At 43.6% G+C, this 18,509-nt stretch overlaps 4 protein-coding genes across 7 annotated transcripts in view; 1 reads left to right on the plus strand and 3 right to left on the minus strand.

Annotated features, from left to right (window-relative positions):
* LOC119209681 (microtubule cross-linking factor 1) overlaps positions 1–1,830 on the minus strand; it is a 44,817-nt gene extending 42,987 nt beyond the window's left edge. For all 4 annotated transcript variants that reach the window (XR_005119573.2, XM_037459160.2, XM_037459162.2 and 1 more), the window contains exon 1: positions 782–1,830. Coding sequence is in view for 3 of the 4 variants with exons in the window: in XM_037459160.2 (XP_037315057.2) it covers positions 782–1,660 (879 nt within the window). In the remaining variant the exon portion in view is untranslated. The remainder of the gene's footprint in view (positions 1–781) is intronic.
* A 585-nt stretch (positions 1,831–2,415) lies between these two features.
* On the minus strand, positions 2,416–8,309 carry rab12 (RAB12, member RAS oncogene family). Its single transcript, XM_062557741.1, has 6 exons — positions 7,854–8,309; positions 7,129–7,189; positions 5,663–5,801; positions 5,172–5,261; positions 4,749–4,853; positions 2,416–4,631 (listed from the first exon to the last, which is right to left on the minus strand). Exons 1-6 carry the CDS (start codon positions 8,077–8,079, stop codon positions 4,524–4,526), a joined length of 729 nt encoding a protein of 242 aa, XP_062413725.1. The 5' UTR covers positions 8,080–8,309; the 3' UTR covers positions 2,416–4,523.
* Positions 8,310–9,644: 1,335 nt separating this feature from the next.
* napgb (N-ethylmaleimide-sensitive factor attachment protein, gamma b) lies at positions 9,645–13,927 on the plus strand. Its single transcript, XM_037459164.2, has 12 exons — positions 9,645–9,828; positions 10,175–10,242; positions 10,335–10,419; positions 10,507–10,524; positions 10,611–10,641; positions 10,737–10,846; positions 11,036–11,102; positions 11,183–11,253; positions 11,450–11,528; positions 12,005–12,084; positions 12,331–12,460; positions 12,860–13,927. The coding sequence occupies exons 1-12, from the start codon at positions 9,773–9,775 to the stop codon at positions 12,992–12,994; spliced, it is 930 nt and encodes a 309-aa protein (XP_037315061.1). The 5' UTR covers positions 9,645–9,772; the 3' UTR covers positions 12,995–13,927.
* Positions 13,928–15,494: 1,567 nt separating this feature from the next.
* Positions 15,495–18,509, minus strand: part of LOC119209860 (piezo-type mechanosensitive ion channel component 2) — a 54,795-nt gene continuing 51,780 nt past the window's right edge. Inside the window, exons 51-54 of the mRNA XM_037459473.2 lie at positions 18,110–18,229; positions 17,948–18,027; positions 17,277–17,478; positions 15,495–17,164 (exon numbers count right to left, since the gene is read on the minus strand). Coding sequence (XP_037315370.2) covers positions 16,912–17,164; positions 17,277–17,478; positions 17,948–18,027; positions 18,110–18,229 — 655 coding nt within the window. The 3' untranslated portion in view covers positions 15,495–16,911. The remainder of the gene's footprint in view (positions 17,165–17,276; positions 17,479–17,947; positions 18,028–18,109; positions 18,230–18,509) is intronic.

Raw genomic sequence — 18,509 nt, forward strand, 5'->3', positions numbered from 1 at the left:
TCAAGTTGTAAATAATACTCTGGCTAAACCTGCTTCCCATCTAAAAGACAATAGAACCCCGCAAAATCGTTTGCCGCATCATCGGTTCGCCTCCACTCCCCAGTTTATGGGGGATAGCCTACTTAAAGAAGGAGGGAGGGGGATCCGGCATGGAGTCTCCAGCAGCACTTTCATGCGAGATACACAAATTAAACTATTGCAAACAAAACCCCTTATTTACAAACTACTGTGCATCTCAGTGTCATGTTATTACAGATCCTGTTGGGAGTGTGTGTGTGGGGGGGTGGGTCTCTGTCACAATAAGTATTGTGTGACTTGACAGCAATATTAAAAAAAATGAAAATCTGCACAACACATGGGGAAGGGAGGATTGGGGGGATCCACTATGAATAAAACTTACATCAATAAAAGGTCAAACCCACAGGGAAGCCCGGATAGGGTAAACAAAAAAGAAGAAAGACGACATGATGGATGGAGAGTCAATGGGACATCGTGGGGCTGGCAGCTGGGCTTTAACGGGAATGCGATGACATTTGAATAATTGATACGTATGTGGATGGTGCTGCCTGTTAGTGAGCAGGTGGAATGAACAGGTGATGTTGAGGATGGAACCCGGGACTGTCCTGTAAAGGGACAGCCTACATTTTTCAAACAGCTGCCCCTGGAATAGAGATTAAATGAGCGTGCAGGAACATTGTTCTCACATTGTATTTTAATGTGTTTATATAAAACACACGTAACGAATAGCCGCGTCCATCTCTTGGATTAAACGACACCGTACCTTGAGGTAGTCGTTTTCGGATCTCAAATCTTCCACCTCCCGCAGCAGGTCCTCCTCGGTCGCATCCTTGGTGCCTGGCAGTCGGAATGGTGCACCTGGCGAGGGTTTCTCCTGCTTGTGTTTCCCTCCGTGCGCCCCCGCAGCCTGAGACATGCTTCCCTTGGCGGCGGACGCCTCGGTTGTGCGCAACGGAGACGCAGCAGCAGCATCAGCAGCATCAGCAGCAGCAGCAGCAGCATCAGCCGCTCCGGAGGCTTCTGCCCGCAGAGGATTATCCCCTCCCACCTGATCCCGGTCACTGGAGCCGGTGCCGGACTCCGCGTCGCTTCCAGCAGCCGGTGCCAGCTTCTGCTCGTCGGACAGCGGCTCGGACTGGCAGTCCGACAGGTCGGAGCTGCTGTCCGTCTGGCTGACCCGGCAGAGGAGCGCTCCGGTCGGCACCCGGATCGGGGATCCGTGGCCGAGAGGGCCCAGGGCCAGTTTCCCCTTCTTGCCTTTGGCGAAGATGGGGCTGCTGGTGCTGTCCGGTTTGGTGCCGGCGGCTCTGGGATCCACGGCCGCATGCTGAGGCACCTTCGAGGGCTTTTTCACGACGGGCGACTTGGTGTTACTTTTCGTCGTGGCGGGCTTCTCCTTGGCACCGGGCGTGTGGCGTCTGGAGCTGCGGTTCGGATGGCCCAAGGGCACCGGGGCGGACTGCTGCTGCTGCTTGTTGAATTTGGGGGATTTCGGGACGATGGCAGGCGGTTTGGTGGAGCGACAGTGCACATCCTTGAGGAAAGGTCTGGCCGGGGAAGGCGCCCGGTTCAGCCTCCTCTTCTCCAACTGGTGGTTCTGCGGTTTGGTGTCGCTGCCAGAGCCTTCGGGGCTCTCCATCATACACCGGCACCGGCGGCAGGAGGGCGGCGAGAGGAACGATCAATCCACAGCACCGCGGAAAATCTCTGACACGCGACAGCAGAAAGACAGCCGGGTTGCTCTACCTTGTCCCCGGCCGGGGATGCGCATCCTGCGCTGCGCTGGACGTGTTCACTCCATCTCGTATTCATTCACCAGGTTGCCACTGTGCCCCCCCCCACCCTTCCCTCCTTCTGCACGAAGCCCCCCCGTGGAGGAAAATCCGCAACAGACAAACGGGATTACTGGGAACAGGAAGGGATGACGGGCAGGTTGCTTCTGCAAAGACAAGGCTCAAGTTAGAAAGAAGAAGGAGGAAAAGGAGCCGTTCGGAGTCACACGGGTGCTCTTCTTCTTCTCCGGGTCTCCATCGTGGTGGCACCCGGCTTGTGACGGATGAGCCCTCGCGTCCCTTCTCACTCCTTCCAGTTTGTCACGTAAGGGCTGCAATCACTGCGGTGTGAAAAGCTCGACGCCCGTGATTTTCTGCGAGGGCGCATGCGCTGTTGCTCCACACGCACACGCCTGGTTTTCTCTCTGGGACCAGGCGGGACCTGGTCAGACACGCTTTGGTGCGCATGCCCCAATCACACGCACTCTATTGGCTATTGAACACCTTCACGGGAAGCGTAAGGATCGATTGGGGAGGGGCCAGCGCTCACCTACTTCCATCTTCGATGAATGCTTTTATCCCACAAGACACCTAAAATAGCAGAAACTTCTCAGGTCAAAGAACATTGAAAGTGAGCAAATGATCATTTATTTGTTCCTGGAATCCACTCAAAGACCCTTGCTGGGGTATGACGAGGATATAATACAATCAGGACCATAATATGGTAATAAATATAGATATCTTTAATTGCATCTCATTAGTTCAACAATGCCACAAGTTATAAATACCACAAATCTGCTTTAAACATGCCAAAACCTCTCAAAAGACTTAAAAAAGGTTTAATGCAAAGCAGTGATCCTTCTGAAAGGACAACGCATTTCAAATAAAAACATTTCTTAAAATGTATATTTATAACACTGAGTAGAATAAGGCTTGGCTATTAAAACGAAGACCAAAGGGTTAGTGCGGCAATTGAGGGTTTCACTACACAAAACAAGGTCAAAAGACGTTTGTCATTACAAGACACAAGAAAACATTTTGGCACATAAGTTGTATGGTTGTTGGTTGGAAGGTAATCTCATTGCAAGATATGCTTGTTGTCATTGACTGGTTTGTTAGCAAAAGGCATCACAATTTGTTTTGGCATAGGACAATCCAATTATTCATAATGTGCCATCTTAAGTCCTCAAAACATGGACTTTAACAAAAACAAAATCACCAAAGTCTGTTTATGTCATGTTAAAACAAGTCCTCACTACTTAACATGTAACAACAAAACAACCCACAGTGCTACAATATTGCATTCATTTAACAAAAAAAGACAAGAATTAAATGGATTAATATCTATGAACACAGGAGGGCTTAATATGCAAAACCTAGGTTTTTTTTTTCTTCAAAAATGTACAAGCACTGGGAAACACCCATACTGGTCTGTAACAAACTACAAAATCAGATATTTAAATCTGCTGTCCTTTTCTTTTCCATCACAAACATACCCTCCAAGCCAGATTTCATATAAAGATGTTTTTTCAATAATGTGATATGAAACTCAAATCAAGTCTACAATAGAAGCCTGTCAAAATGAGCAGATATGAGTCCATCAAAATTTCCTGAGTCCTTCAAAACAGTCCACCCCCCCCCCCCCCCCGCACCCCCAAAAAAAGGTAGCCAAGAGAAGAAAAAAAGTATTTTGCGGTATTAGTAACAAAAAAAGGTAAAACCATGTGTGTGTGTCCACAAGTTACTCATTATTTCCTCTAAGAAGCCAGAAACACACATGGAAAAAGTGCCCCTTTCAAAACACCAATTGTTCAAAGACTACATTACCCATCTTTCCTTGCATCTCCACCCCACTTTAACAGGGAGATCAGAACAGCCACTCCCTTTACAATCATTGATCTCCACTACATGTTGTGTACGTTCTGTTTTCCGCAAGTCAGATTCACTAGGGGAGATGGATTGTAGTGCAAAACATAAAAATGTACACAAATTGTGAAGTGAGCCGTTTAGCCACTATAACACTTTAAGGCAAAAGGGATGGAAACCAAAATGATCCGCCACAACACAACCACCTATCGCTGGCTCCAAACATCTGCACCTTGTCCAGTCATCACAGCAACACACCGTATGTACATCATGTGCTTTTGTTTACTGCAAGTCAACTCGTCACTTGGTGATCACGCCCATCAGTAAGAATAAAACATCTGTACCAGAATCTAAACTAAGCCGAGGAGACATAAGATATCGTTATAGTTTTTTCTGAAAGCTGAATGATTCAGACATACCAGACCGTGGGGGCAACTTGGACAATGTCAAACAAAGTGTACAGTATATGTGATGAGTATTCACCAGGAAGCTGTAAGAACCTCATCAATCTGCATCTTGTACAATTTGCAACGGCTACCAGAGGGCTCTCCACCTCGAGGGCCGAGGAGTGAGGTAGTCTGGCTCAAGGGCAGTGGACAAAAGGATCTGGTAAAATGAGTGTTAGTCTAGTTCATGTCGTGGTGAACAGTGAGGAAACAGGAGAAAAACCAGGGAGGATAATACTGGTTGTTGAGAGTCCATGCATCCTACATCAACAGTTAGGAACATCAAACGGCTGCTTTTTGCTTCCCCCTGGTGGCCCCACTGGTACACTGCATGTCTGTGTGTTGTGTGTTGTGTGTTGTGTGTGTGTGTGTGTGTGTGTGTGTGCATCACAGAGACAGAGATGGGGGACCACTCTGACTCTCAGCAACAGCGCATGCGGGGAGGTGACAACTCCGGAGGCACTTCCGGTTCGGGCTGCAGAGACAGGACGCTGTTGGAAAGCTCGCTGTTGGGAACCTCTAGAGGCATCTGTTGCATCGGGAAGAGAGTTGGAAATGTAAAATATAAACATATTGATATGCTCAAACGTTACAACAGTTAGAGATTATTATTATTATTATTATTATCTGCTCCCAACACACCAACCTTGCAAAGGATGTCATCCACAAGCTTCAGGAAGATCTCGTCCACATTGAAATTATCCTTGGCGCTCGCTTCGCAGAAGCGCATTCCACTTATTCGAGAGCAAAACTACAACACAAACACAGAATCAACTTTGCTTAACTTCAGCAAGAGAACAACTGAAAAAACTGTCATGAAATTGAACAATATAACTAAAAAGTTTTTAAAAGCCTTCACTACAGATATAAAGGGACTTTGGGATATGCTACGCTGTTACACATAATATCAGTTTCTGGAGAGGGGCCTTAGTTTCATTTGTGTTTCCTGGAAGCATAAAAAGTCCATGTTAAAGGACCATTCACCGGCATTTTCAAAGCATTTAACGAAAACCAGAAGCCATTATTATGTAATTTGATAGTGAGCCAGAGCCTTGTGTGTTGAACCCACCCGCTCTCCCTGCTGTCTGGAGATGATTCGATCAGTCTCACAGTCCAGCTTGTTGCCGACCAGGAGAAGCTCTGCTTCCTCTGAGGCGTACTGATAGGAAACAGAAAGCCCAGAGAAGACACTTGAGATTACTGCAGTGGTAGATGTTCACCATACTGTCAACATAAGAGCTTGTGCTGCACTTTCTACATTACAGTGAGTGAAACTTCACAATAATTACACCCAATTTAATTTATTAACGGTTAAAAAAATGTCCCAATACATTTCATTGTCACAATTGGTAGAAAACACCAAAAAGATCTATTTTTTGATATTGTACCGAATATGTTACTCTCAAACATAAACATCTGTATTGCTCTGCAGTTTCAGTCAGTGTGATCTAAAGAGTTTCTCTAAAGTGACCACCTGAAAGACAACGGTAGAACTGAAGGGTCACTCCAAAGAAGCACACCGTACAGAAAGAGTTTATATAATTCCCGCAGTTTGTTTACCTTGTCAATCATTTTCATCCATTTGGGCAGGTCTTCAAAGGTCTCCTGCTTTGTGATATCATACACCAGCACTATTCCCTTGGCGCCTCTGTAGTAGGCTGATGTGATGCTGTTGAACCTCTCCTGACCAGCGGTGTCCCTGGGTGACATGAATGAAGGGCAATATTACCTCAAGTCAGCGCAGTGTCAGCATGACTTCTCCGACTACCGACCAGGTGATTGACTGATTCAAACAAAAGGTATTTTTCAATCATTTTAGATGAAGAATCAATATGATGAATAGTTTTTCTTTAAAAAACTTGAGCCAAGATCAAAAAGCAAACAAAGAATCAGTTATGTGACGAGCCATTAGTCAATAACGCTGAAAGAATTAAAAATTGCTGTAAATAAGTAATGTCCATCATTCATTTCTTAACAGTAAACATAATAATTAAACCAAATCAAACATGGGATTTGGAAAATCAACCTGCCATTTTAACAATCTACAGCAACAAAATATTTTCAATTCCATTTGTGAATGCACTCTGTAAGTTAATGCTCTGATTCAGCCGATCATCTGGGTCATTTTAGCAGCGCGACGAGCAGATTGAGCTGCACTTACAGCGCAGTGCTACTGTATCTTCAGCCCGCTAGTCTCTCCCTGTTCCCTTTGTGAGTCACAGTCAGGCTCATGAGCAGAAGTTAAGTCAGGCCGGGTGTGGCAGAGATGGAGCTTGATGCGAGCAGTTCAACGTGAGACACAAAACACACGGAACAGGAGGGCATCTCGGACAGGACGTGTCGCTCGGCGGGCATAAGACGGGGCGTTGTAAAGGACAGTGGTGTGGAGGTGGAGAGGGTGGACGGGTGTGGGTGAACACGAATGATGCGTACATAATGTAATTTACAAAATGAATATTCAAAATTGTTCGCTTCATAAAGCAATGTTGACCTGCGTGGAGCTTCATCGGGAGGGCAATGTCACATGCTTTCACACGCACTGACCAACAAGTACAATCTGATAGAACGACTCACTGGTTTCCCACTCGCACCTTTAACAACATGGTTTCAATGTTTTTCCCCCCTCTACCTTGTTTTTACTTAAAGATCAGCCTCATATCTACGAAAGTATGACGCAAATTAGGAGAAAATACTTAATGTATCAACAATAGTACACCATGTAACCAAGAATAAGTGACTGCCAACATCAGACAAGAACGTGGGGTGTGAAATCATGTGCTGCTGGACATGACTTTACAAGTTCTATCTCCACTGGACCCAAAGGTTTTTAATTTTGGACTTTGGATAGAAAATGCAACATGTTAATGGTTGACAAACATGCAGTAATCATTTTTAGGACACCTTATTTGCACAGGGATCGCCTGCAGCACAAAGCTGAACGGCACCAGTAAAGCCAGCGTGCGTCGTCACAGGACAGACACAGGAAGAGGAGCAAAGGAGCAGGAGACATCTGTCCAATTACTCACCATATCTGTAGTCGGATCTTCTTCCCTCTCAGCTCCACTGTCTTGATTTTGAAGTCAACTCCTGCGGTGGGGAGGGGTGGGAATCAGAAACACACATCTGGACGAATACAAGAACCAGCATTTCCTGTGCCGTTCGACGGCGTCCATGCAAATGATATTCCATGTTGTGTTTAGAAGACACACTGTGCCACAGGAATGACCAGGCGCAAAATGGAGCCTGAACCGTAGCAGCTGTTTGTGAGTGACTATTCTGGGATCGGATTGACTGTTGTTTCGGTCACGGGACTGTTTGCCCAACTACACTATATTTGAGGCTGGCAGCCGAAAACTATGGCACAGGAGTGATGGCTCCCAAACAAAAGACGAAAATAGTCAACTATTGAATTACTGGACAGCTTAATCCCTGCTCCACATACCCTCTATGAGACTAAAAGATATGCCAACCAGCCATTAAACTGTTCCAAGTCAGACACCTGAGTTTATCTCAAAGCTAATACACATCTGACAGCTGTGGCGGTGTTGTTGTGTCCGTTAGCTTAAGTGAGCTAGCTTCAGCCACTAGAGTGAGTTCCGCTCCGTCCCGTTTAAGTTAAAACAGTTGATAATACGAATTTCGACGTCTAGTCCATGACGGCTTCATAATAATCCCTCCAGTAAATAGACAGAGCCCTGCTGTTATCAAAAAGTTGATCAAAACGAGTCGCGTAAACGCCCGCTGTCCTCACCTACGGTCGACTTGCAAGCTTCGCAGAAAGTGTCATCCGTAAATCTCTCCATTATGCTGGTTTTACCGACCCCACGGGAGCCAATAATGATAATTTGAAGTTTAAAATCAGCGGGTCTAGGCGGCATCTTCCTGCGGCGCGACTGCGCCCCCAGAGCCGGGGACGAATTCGAGGAGTCCCCGCCGCTACCGGCGGCCCTCCGCGGTATGTCATACCTCGGATCCATCAGTAATTCTGCATTTGTAAACACAAACAAAAAAATCAGAAGAACGCGGATAAACTGCTGTAAAAACGAAACGCTTGGCTATTTATAACTTTCTGTCGTCCCAGTACAAGTTTGGGAAAGTTTGTCTCGCGCCGACAGTTGTTGTTTCCCAGCCATTAGCGACCCTGGCCACCGTGACGTCATCGACCAAATCAAAACAGACTTCCGTTTCCGTCGCCTCTCGTGGTTTTCTTTCTTCTTCTTGCTTTTATTAAAATGTTGTCCTAGAACAAAGATTTGTGGTTTCCAGTGATTTTTTCGAACCAATGAGCACCAAAGACCCACGAACCACAAAACAAAAAACTGTGTCTAATCCAGAAAGATTGCACATCCCATTATGTTCACAGTGGTCAGATGGAAAAATTCTGCAATTGTTATCTTCAAATCTTCAAAAAAGAAACATGTACAAATATAAAGCCATACATGTTAAGGCCATGCTATAGTCCCCCGATTCACAATCTAAAAAATATGATGTTTAACATCTGTTTATAGGCATGGAATTGCTGTGTTACTCTGCATACGCAACTGTACAATACACAACTATTCTAGCCAAACAAGAAATACATTGACTCAACTGATACCATCTTGAAATGAAACTGTGACTTAGAAATGTCAAAAACCCTTTACTTATATCCCCTTTGTGTGTTTCAGGGTGTATAACATAATGCATAGTCCACTTTTTAGCCTGTCCGCTGTCCTCACCTACGGTCGACTTGCAAGCTTCGCAGAAAGTGTCATCCGTAAATCTCTCCATTATGCTGGTTTTACCGACCCCACGGGAGCCAATAATGATAATTTGAAGTTTAAAATCAGCGGGTCTAGGCGGCATCTTCCTGCGGCGCGACTGCGCCCCCAGAGCCGGGGCCAGTGATTGTTGTGCAGACATTTGATGAACCTTCCAGAGGTAGTTTCAACAAACAACTAATATATTTACTCATAGGTATATTCCTACGCTGATATACACTTATGCAGTGAATATGTATGTATGCATGCATCTATACCACAGATAGGAATTTATTTGCAATTGTGTATGTACACTGTACCACAACATTTATCAGAACAAGTTATTTCTTTGGTCTGATGGTGTAGACCATGTCACTGTTGCCAGCGCAACATTTCAAATGTGTCCATGTTCATTTTCTGTGTGCAAATCACCTGAGGCAATTCTGTTGAAAAAATCTGAACACACATTTTGTGGATTAACAAAAGCAGTCCTTCATTCATTGTGTATGGCGCAACATCTCACTTGAATTCAATTTCAGAGACCTCCTGAGTTTAGGACAGTTGTATAGTGTTTATAGCTGTCCCAAGCCAAGGATATATCACCTAAATGATTACGTATGTACGTATACTAAATTAAATACGTTTTAAATTGCCCATTTGGTCTTTGGACTGTGGCAAAACAATGCACAATAATAAAGAATGAATTCCATAATGTTTTTTGTTTTACATAATAAGCATAGACCCTAAAGACGCGAATCACACCACTCATTGCGTCGCGTTTCTTCTTTTTGGTGCTCGGCGGCACCCGTAGCCTGCGACATTGGATGACGTAGCGTCCGAGAAAAAGCATCCTGGTAATCCAGACGTCGAAGAAACAACGTCCATTGCTATTATTGATAACAAATCATAGCTCGTCGAGTTAACCAACAGTATGGCTGCTCAGAAGATTAACGAAGCTCACGAGCATATAGCGAAAGCTGAAAAATGGTGAGTTACGATCCATCATTTCGTTTGTTTTCTCGCCAGGAAATGGCAGTCTGTTTTATTGTTGATGTTAGCTAGCTGTAACGTTAAAGGCCACCGTGGTGACTTATGCGACATAAATGGACGGCTTGTTTTACTGTTGATGTTAGCTAACGTTGATGTTAGCTAGCTGTAACGTTAAAGGCCACAGTGGTACTTATGCGACATACATGCACAGTTTCTGCATCGTCGGCTCATTATAGCTGGGTTTAAGTGTGTCCTCTTCTGTCATTGATAATACACGGATCGCCCCCCTGATTCTGCTTCGCTTTCGGTCGTTTATAAGTTGCTCCTCATCCCGTTTTTGTAGCTTAAAGACAGGTCTGACGAAGTGGAAGCCGGATTTTGACAGCGCTGCGTCAGAATACGCCAAAGCAGGTGAAAATGCACGCCATTCCTTAACATGAAGTTATCATCCAACAAATATCCCGGATGTTGATCGCAAACGAGCTGTGTCCTTCTGATTTCAGCCGTGTGCTTCAAGAACGCGAAGCAGTACGAACAAGCAAAGGATGCCTACCTCAAGGAGGCTGAATACCAGACGGAAAACAAGACGTATCCATTCTGCACCGCGTTCACAGTCGCGTGACACGATACTGCTGTTTGTTTCCGTACTTGTTGTTTCCTTAACTTGTCCCGCAGGCTTTTTCACGCTGCAAAGTAAGTAGCCTGTGCCATCACATTGTTATAAGTCAGCAGTAAACATAAACACGCTCCATGTATTCCAACTGTCTTTCTCCACGCAGGGCTATTGAACAGGCCGGTATGATGATGAAGGTGAGTGCTGTTTGAACCTTGGATTCAATAACAGGTAGATGGAGGTAGAGCGGCTGCAGCAGAATCACAATGGGGCTGTGTTTGCGTTGCAACAGGAACAAAAGAAGATGCCTGAGGCGATCCAGTACATAGAGAAAGCCTGCATGATGTACATGGAGAACGGTACTCCTGACACTGCTGCCATGGCTCTGGACCGGGCTGGAAAGTATAAACATCACCTTATTTCTTTCAGGAAGTGGAGTCATTGTTCTTAAGTGATATTATTGTCTCTCATTGTACCTTTTCACTCCTGAAAAATTCCATCCACTTGGAAAACTGCTTATTGATGAATTGACATATTAGCTCTGGGGGCAAAAATATTATTTTGTCTAAAATCTTTTTTTTTATTCACCAGACTGATAGAGCCTCTAAACCTAGAGAAAGCTGTGGACCTTTATCAGAAGGCGGCTGGCGTTTTTGAGGTGAAATTGAGCCTCCAACAAAATCAGGATTAATAATTTAATAGATTCCGCTTATAAAAATCAATGTTTTCTTTCTGTAGAATGAGGACCGGCTGCGTCAGGCAGTTGAACTGCTTGGGAAAGCCTCCAGACTTCTGGTCAGGCTAAGAAGGTAAGGCAATGAAAATAATGTATGGTGATGAGGACAAACCTTCTTCTGATGGTGTTTTGTTTATTATAAAACACAGGATCCGTCTTGTTTCAGCAAATACTGATGTAAAAAGCTTTTAAGCAGGTTGAAAGAGAACCTCAATTGGATCTCTCACCTCCATCTCATCATTGCTCACTGCGCTGTCTCTTTTCACCAGGTTGGATGAAGCATCAGTTGCTCTGCAGAAAGAGAAGAACATGTACAAAGAAATTGAGAACTTTCCCATGTGCTTCAAGGTCCGGGTGTTGTTTTAATTTCTTCAAATTATTAATTATTAATGCACCTTAATCAAACATAGAAAAGTACCACAGCCGGCCTGAATTACATTGTTACTAATGCAATGATGTGGTGTCCCTCACAGGTCCCGTTTGTAACCAGTATTCCCCACAGACCATTAATAAACCACAGCAGTTTTAAACATAACACTGTTGTTCAGTATAAACTCAAGATATTTAACACATTTGATGGAAAATGTTACAAAATGCGACAGTATCAAACTTTTATGAGCTCTTAGATGCTTAAGTGGCCGGAGTTATTAGTAGGACACATTTATTGTTGGTTTGAAGGGAATTATTCATGATAGTGAAATGAGAAATATTGAGCAGCAGACTGGAGATCCTACATTTAACCTGACCTCTCATCCCTTAGAAATGAAAGTAAAAAACTGTATGTAAAAATGTATTCACGTAGGTCAATGCTTTTCATTCTTTAGAAAACAACAGCTCAAGTACTGATTCATCTTCATAGAGGGGACTACGTAGCAGCTGATAAATGTGTCCGAGAAAGTTACAGGTATGATTTTCTTTTATTCATATTGTGTCGTTTCCTTAATCTGTGGCCGGCTAGAACAGCAAGGAGACAATGTTTCCTTGTGCAACGCATTAAAACTCCTCCAGCGGACTGCTTTGCGGACAGAAGTTGATGGTATAAAAAGGGCTCTCTTGAGGGTTTGTTTACGCCTGATGTAACCTCAGGTTTGTGTTGCAATGCCTCTGTAAACCGCGGATCATGACATGAAGTGCTGCTTGGTCTCATCAGCCTGCCCGGGTACAGTGGAAGCGAAGATTGCATTGCCATGGAGACACTTCTGCAGGGCTACGACGAGCAGGACGAGGACCAGGTCCACCGTGTGTGCAGCTCACCTTTACTGAAGTACATGGACAATGACGTGAGTACTGTACATAACTATATATTAATGTGACAGCGTTCTGCTGTAGATAATACACTGACTATGGATAGGTAACTCTTACAGCCACTCAAAAAAGATTTTATTATGCATGTTTTATGCATAACATACATACACATGTATGTTATACATGAGGAGGTTGTGGGTGTGGCCTGGTGTCAAACAAACAACCCAAAAACTCATCACATTTAGACTAAATTGTTGCTTAACTCGACTCGTTCACATTACGACCCATATTACCCTTTTTCAAACCCCTTTCATAAGCACAAACAAGAGCAGAAATGCCTCTGCAGAAAATTTAGTACGGCGCTTATTAAAAATAAATCTGTTTTCATTGTCTTTCAAACCTGATGACTCACCTGACTCCCTGGTGTCTCACAGTATGCCAAGCTGGCCATTTCCTTGAGAGTACCTGGAGGAGGAGGAAAGAAGAAGAAGGCTGCTGCTGCTCCACAAGGCGGCGCTGATGGTGCACCAGCGGATGAAGAGGATGATTACGAGGGAGGCCTGTGTTAGCCTTCAGCCTCCAACGGGCCGACTCTACCCATCTGCTGCTCCTCCACCAAACCCTCTATGTACGAGCTACAAAACCTTGACAAATCCTTTCTGCCCCGAAACCCAGATGTTTGGCTGTTTAATCGTTATTGTGCACAGGAAAAAAAAGTTATCACAGTCGATGCCGCAGAGGAGTCGACCCTAATTCAAGCAGCTGTTTTTAATTTGGGTTTCTTTGAGGTGGATGGTCCTCGGTGTAATGAAAAATCTTCTATGTTTTATTATGTCTGAAAGCCTGTTGTAAGTAAATGTTCAATTATTTCTTGTCTTTGTTAAGCTGTACATTTTGCTCTCATAGTTTGTGAGTCTTCAGATTACTATAGGTATATTAAAATCAGAAATGATCTAAGTATATATTATAAGTTGATCAGTGTATAGGTGTTTATTTGTACAGTTAAATTATTCAGTATTCCTGGCTGCAACCTGTTGGCAACGTTACTGAAACAATATGCCCACCAGTTTGTTAATGCATGTATGCAGTAATCTAATAGTAATTTGTGAATATTACGGATAAAAAAAAAGATCGATACTTTCGCATCGGGGCTCATTGAAGACATAACAATTCTCCTGCTGATGGCGCAGCTCGTAGCCAATTTGACAGTTTTCGAGGTGTGTGTGCTCTTTCCCCTTAAACAAAAATAGTCCATAGCTATATGTGTACTTAAATCGACTTAAACATGAAAATGGAACTATACAGTTAATATAAGCAGCTTGCTATTAAGGACAAAAATCCTTTACATGCCAATTAAAATGATTCATTCGATATTACTAAAGTTAATAAAGGGACTGTTTACATTTTTTATTTGTGCCGTTGTTGCCCACTACTTGTATATTCTTCAAAAGCATATCTCCAAACTTTGCACATGCGTCAATAAACATTTCTATAGTGTGGCATTTCCTCGTCTGTGCATTTCTTAAAACAATTCAGCAGACAGATTCCCGGAAGAACCGCAGACATGTAATGAATTTGTAGCTTCCCAAGACCGATTTGTCTTTGATGAGACAAGTGCCCTCGCCCTGTTAATGCGCGCACACACACACACACACACACACACTTATTCATGCTGCTTTTGCGATGCCCTCATTATCCGAGAAGCGTCTGTGCATTAGCAAGATCCAAACTCCACTTGTGTTTACAATAATGCGGCCTTTGGTGAAAATAGAAAAATAGATGCAAGTGTCTTGTACAGCGTTAACAAAAGAATTCACTCGATTGGACAGAAAAAAAAATCATGAAAAGTTAATGACAAAAATATTTTCAAGAAGTCCAAACTTACAAAAGTCAATGCAATCCATTCCACACAATTAAACCAGAAAAACATGTATTTATTGCTGGACTGTGGACGCAGGGAGCCATGTGCGCAGTTGGCATACAGAGTTGTTCCTTCCTTTCTCCCTGGGACGAGATACAGAACAGTGAGTGACGGATTGCACCGGCCTGATTGTATTATTATTGCATGTGCCAAACCAATGGTTTATTTATATATTGCCAAGCTAACTATGGATCGGACTTATTATAAATATTGCAACAACTCACCCCTGCCTTACTTCTTCTTCCCCGGGTGTTGCCCCATTGGTTGAGCAGCAATTGGATCATTCCCTCCATTTACAGGGATTTTAAATGTGTGTAAATGACTATTGATATCTTTGTGTTGCTAAAATCATGTAAACACGAATTGTACATATATTGTTGATCGATATCCACTTACCTGTAGATGGCATGTCAGGGCTGATTAGAGAGCAAAAGTGTATACAAGGAGCTAATATTGTTTCTTCAGTGTGATAATACAACGTAAAAATAAATAAAGCCTCATCTCAAACTTCTTCTAGACTCCTGATCTGCTCATTTGCCTCCATGGCTGCTTTTTTTTTTTTTTTACTGGTTTCAATCCCAAATGTACCTTTCCTGCTACGGCAAGGACACGTATGGAGGTATCGGTTTATTAGATGTACAGCCGAGCCGGCTGGATTCAGGGAGTGTTGCTCATGCCCAAACAGCAACGCTACATATCCCGATCGAACTGTCTACTGAGTGGAATACGGCCATTGAATTTCAGAAACCAATTGACATTTGAGACAGGACAACACAATGGCGCCTAAAGGACCACTGTGGCATTCCAAACACGATTACACACTTAATAAAGAACTCAATGGATGCGACGTCATGCAAAGTCATTCGTCACAGAGCTTCGTCGTCGTGCATTGAGCAGGATGTTACGCTCCCGTTGCCCTTGGCAACCGACTGGCTGGAGATAGAAACTGCAGGGAAAATAAATGGGATTCAGTGGGAACAGCTAGAAGGCTGTGACTTTGGGGATGACATCAGTCACCGTTGTCGCACACAGCTACATGAGACGCTTCAGTCAGTTGAAATCCGGTTGAAGACACAAATTCTCCGGCTATTCTCAAATCACAACAGCATCCGAATGCAAAAACTCGACCTTTCCAGATGTTTTATTTTCAGATCTCGCACATTAAACATACTGGTATCATTTCACATTTCATTCCGCCGGTTTCCCCTTAAACTTGTATCTACATGTAATGAAAATTAGTCATGGCAATACTTTTTTTTTCTTTTTTTCTATCATGCTACAATGTCCCTCTAATGCATAGTTTGGACTTTTTGTTTCAGCCCTTCATGTGAGGAATCTTTTTTGAGTCTGCTCCTTTCTTCTTTGATGACTGAATGCACACGACGCGCCACAGTGTTTGCGAGTATTAGTGTTATAAACAGCAAGAGGTTCACATGAGATGGGCAAGAATCTACCAACTAATGCATGTTACCCTGATTCTAAAACAGCCCTCTGCCGGTCTCGATTCTTGCCAACCTGTGGATGACCTCGAACATGGATTATTGGCAAATAGTCTCAAAGAGAAAAACAGTCCACAGCCTTAATTCAGCCTTAAACGGTTTCTCTATGCAGTATACATACTCAGTGCCAGTCCTCCGGAACAATATCCACATTAAAATTCATGCCATTTAAATAGGTCCCGTCCTTTTCTACCATCTCATGTTCTTTTAGATCCATCACAGCGTACATATTGTAGCATTGAACTTATACAATGGATATCTGTGAAAAGAGCTCTTCCTGAGAAAGATATGCATGTGGTAGATAACGGTTCTCCTCATACAAAACAAAATAAGGCAAGTAAAGATGTCTTTCGGGAGGACGCCATGTGACCTCTGACCTACAAAAAAAAGGTGGTCTTTATTTTCATGTTTCTTGGTCAAAACCAGCTTTTTCCCCGCAGTCCAATTCCTTCAAAAACCTTGAGGAACGAGAGCTCAATATTGCACAGTGCCACAGTCCAAGCTTTCCAGTTGGGAGAAGATACGAGATTGTGCTCATGTGGCCACTATTGTGCACGTATTTGTTGATGGGAAGCCCTTAAAGATAAATGTTGCAGCCAGTTTCTCTTCGCCTACCATGCGACTGTAAAAATGTTAAAGACGGACATGAAGCGCTACGACTGTTCTGGGCATTTGTGTTTAAAAACATACGTTAGGGATAAAACTTTAAATAATTTAACAACGTTGTCAATAAAGATTTCTCCGTCTCCAACTTGACACCAGCTGCTCGTTGTATCCACTGGATGCCAGGTTTCGCGAGAGATAAATACAACGGCAAATCTGTCCTCAATTCTTTATAATATGACGGCAATTGTTGCTTTTCATCAATTAATAGTATAAAATACCAGTTTATAACTCAAGTGCTTGTATCGCTGCCATCAGAGCTCGAGACAACCGCACAGGGCTGGTCCTCAGCTGACCTTCTGCTCTCTCAGCTGATGAAATAGGCTGAAACAGCTGGTCGCGCCGTCCATCGCTTCCCGAATGAGCTCCGACCTCCGTCGGCCTTCCGTCTCCCCGCCGCGTCTCACTCAGTCTTCTCTCTGGTCCACTTGATCATAGTCTCTGGGGAGCGGTAGAGGAAGATGAGTTTGGCGTACATGTCCTCCTCCAGGTCCAGCTCCCCCGTCTCTCGAACCAGGAAGATGTCCGTGCACAGCTTGAGGATGCGGTCCACGTTGGGCAGCTCCTCGAACATGATGGTGTGGGAGATGCCGCTGAAAAACTCGCGTACAAACTTGCCGATGACCAGAACCACGGACGCATACAGGCCCATGATCCTAAACGGGAAATAAGAGGATGGGATTCAATCTTTTGTATCACACATAATGTAAGGTTTTTGTATTAAAGGCATTTTAATGCCTAGTGCTCTGTTTTCAAAGCCCCACGTACCCGTATCCCGCCAGAAAGCCCAAACTGGGCGGGCTGACTTTGTCGCTAAACACGTAGAGCTCCAGGCCCGTTTCAAACTTGTTGGCAAGCCTCTTTTGTATCGGGCCCGGCTTCGTCTGGTTGACAATCCACCATTCCTGGATCTGATCTCCGACTTTCGAAGCCCTCTTCAATGTCAAGGTTATGTCCAACATCTTTTTATCTACAAAGACAAGGAATGCAGCGTTATATAATCAGAATACACTGCTAAAAATGTCACTTCAAAAAAATGTATGAATAACCCCCTTTTTTAACTAAAAAACGTGATGTATCCTATTTGGGGGATTAACAATGAGATATTCAACATTTAACTCATTTTTTCAAGGTCAATTTGTATCACATTTTTTCATTTGATTGACATTTTTCAGATTGTTCTCACAGACAACATTCAGTCCCGTTTAATAGCAGGGCTGTTTTGAGACTTTTATTCCAAACATAGTGGCTTTCACTCAAGATTAATTTAGCACTTTCTATTGCGAGGTCACTTTCAGAATGGGTGACAATTATTTAAAAAGGGAAATGTTCACTTTTCATTGAGGCACTTAATACATGACCTTCGCTGTTGTCAAATCGAGTGACAAAAAAGGCAAAACAAGTCCAATCTATAAATTGGTAAAGACAGGGATGTTCACCTTTATAAAGATGATCGACAGACTTTGCATCCGAGTCACTGGGGGCTCGAATAAAACGAGGGAAGATCTCTTTAAGGGTCCTGAGGAGGAAGAGAAGCTGTTATTGCATTAAAACACATTTTATTACGTTACAACACAAAGAGGAGCCGCTGACACACTCACACTTGTGAAATATTTTCTGTCCCATTTAGGACGGCGATGAGCGCCTTCTTTGTAGGTGGGTCCAGAGCTGTCACTCGTTTTCCGGACGCTATTTCAGCCTTGGCACCAAAAGTGAAGTTTCTGTGATCATAACAAGAGAAGGTCAACGCTCAAGTTATTGATTTAAAGGCTACACGCTACACACAATACACATAACACAGCACACTGTTGCAAAAATGCTGCTCTTTGCAGTACATGGCAGCTCCCTCTTTAAAAACAATTGTATGTAAAAATGCCCTCTGAATTCTCATTAAAAGTTAAAGTCCAAAATTTTTACCTGAGAACTTTAAATGGCAGAGAGAATTGTATTCATCATATTCCCGCACGGCCATCTGATTGTGTGTTACTGGATTTGACATTT

Source organism: Pungitius pungitius, chromosome 15, assembly GCF_949316345.1.
Source record: "Pungitius pungitius chromosome 15, fPunPun2.1, whole genome shotgun sequence".
Classification (NCBI taxonomy): Eukaryota; Metazoa; Chordata; class Actinopteri; order Perciformes; family Gasterosteidae; genus Pungitius; species Pungitius pungitius.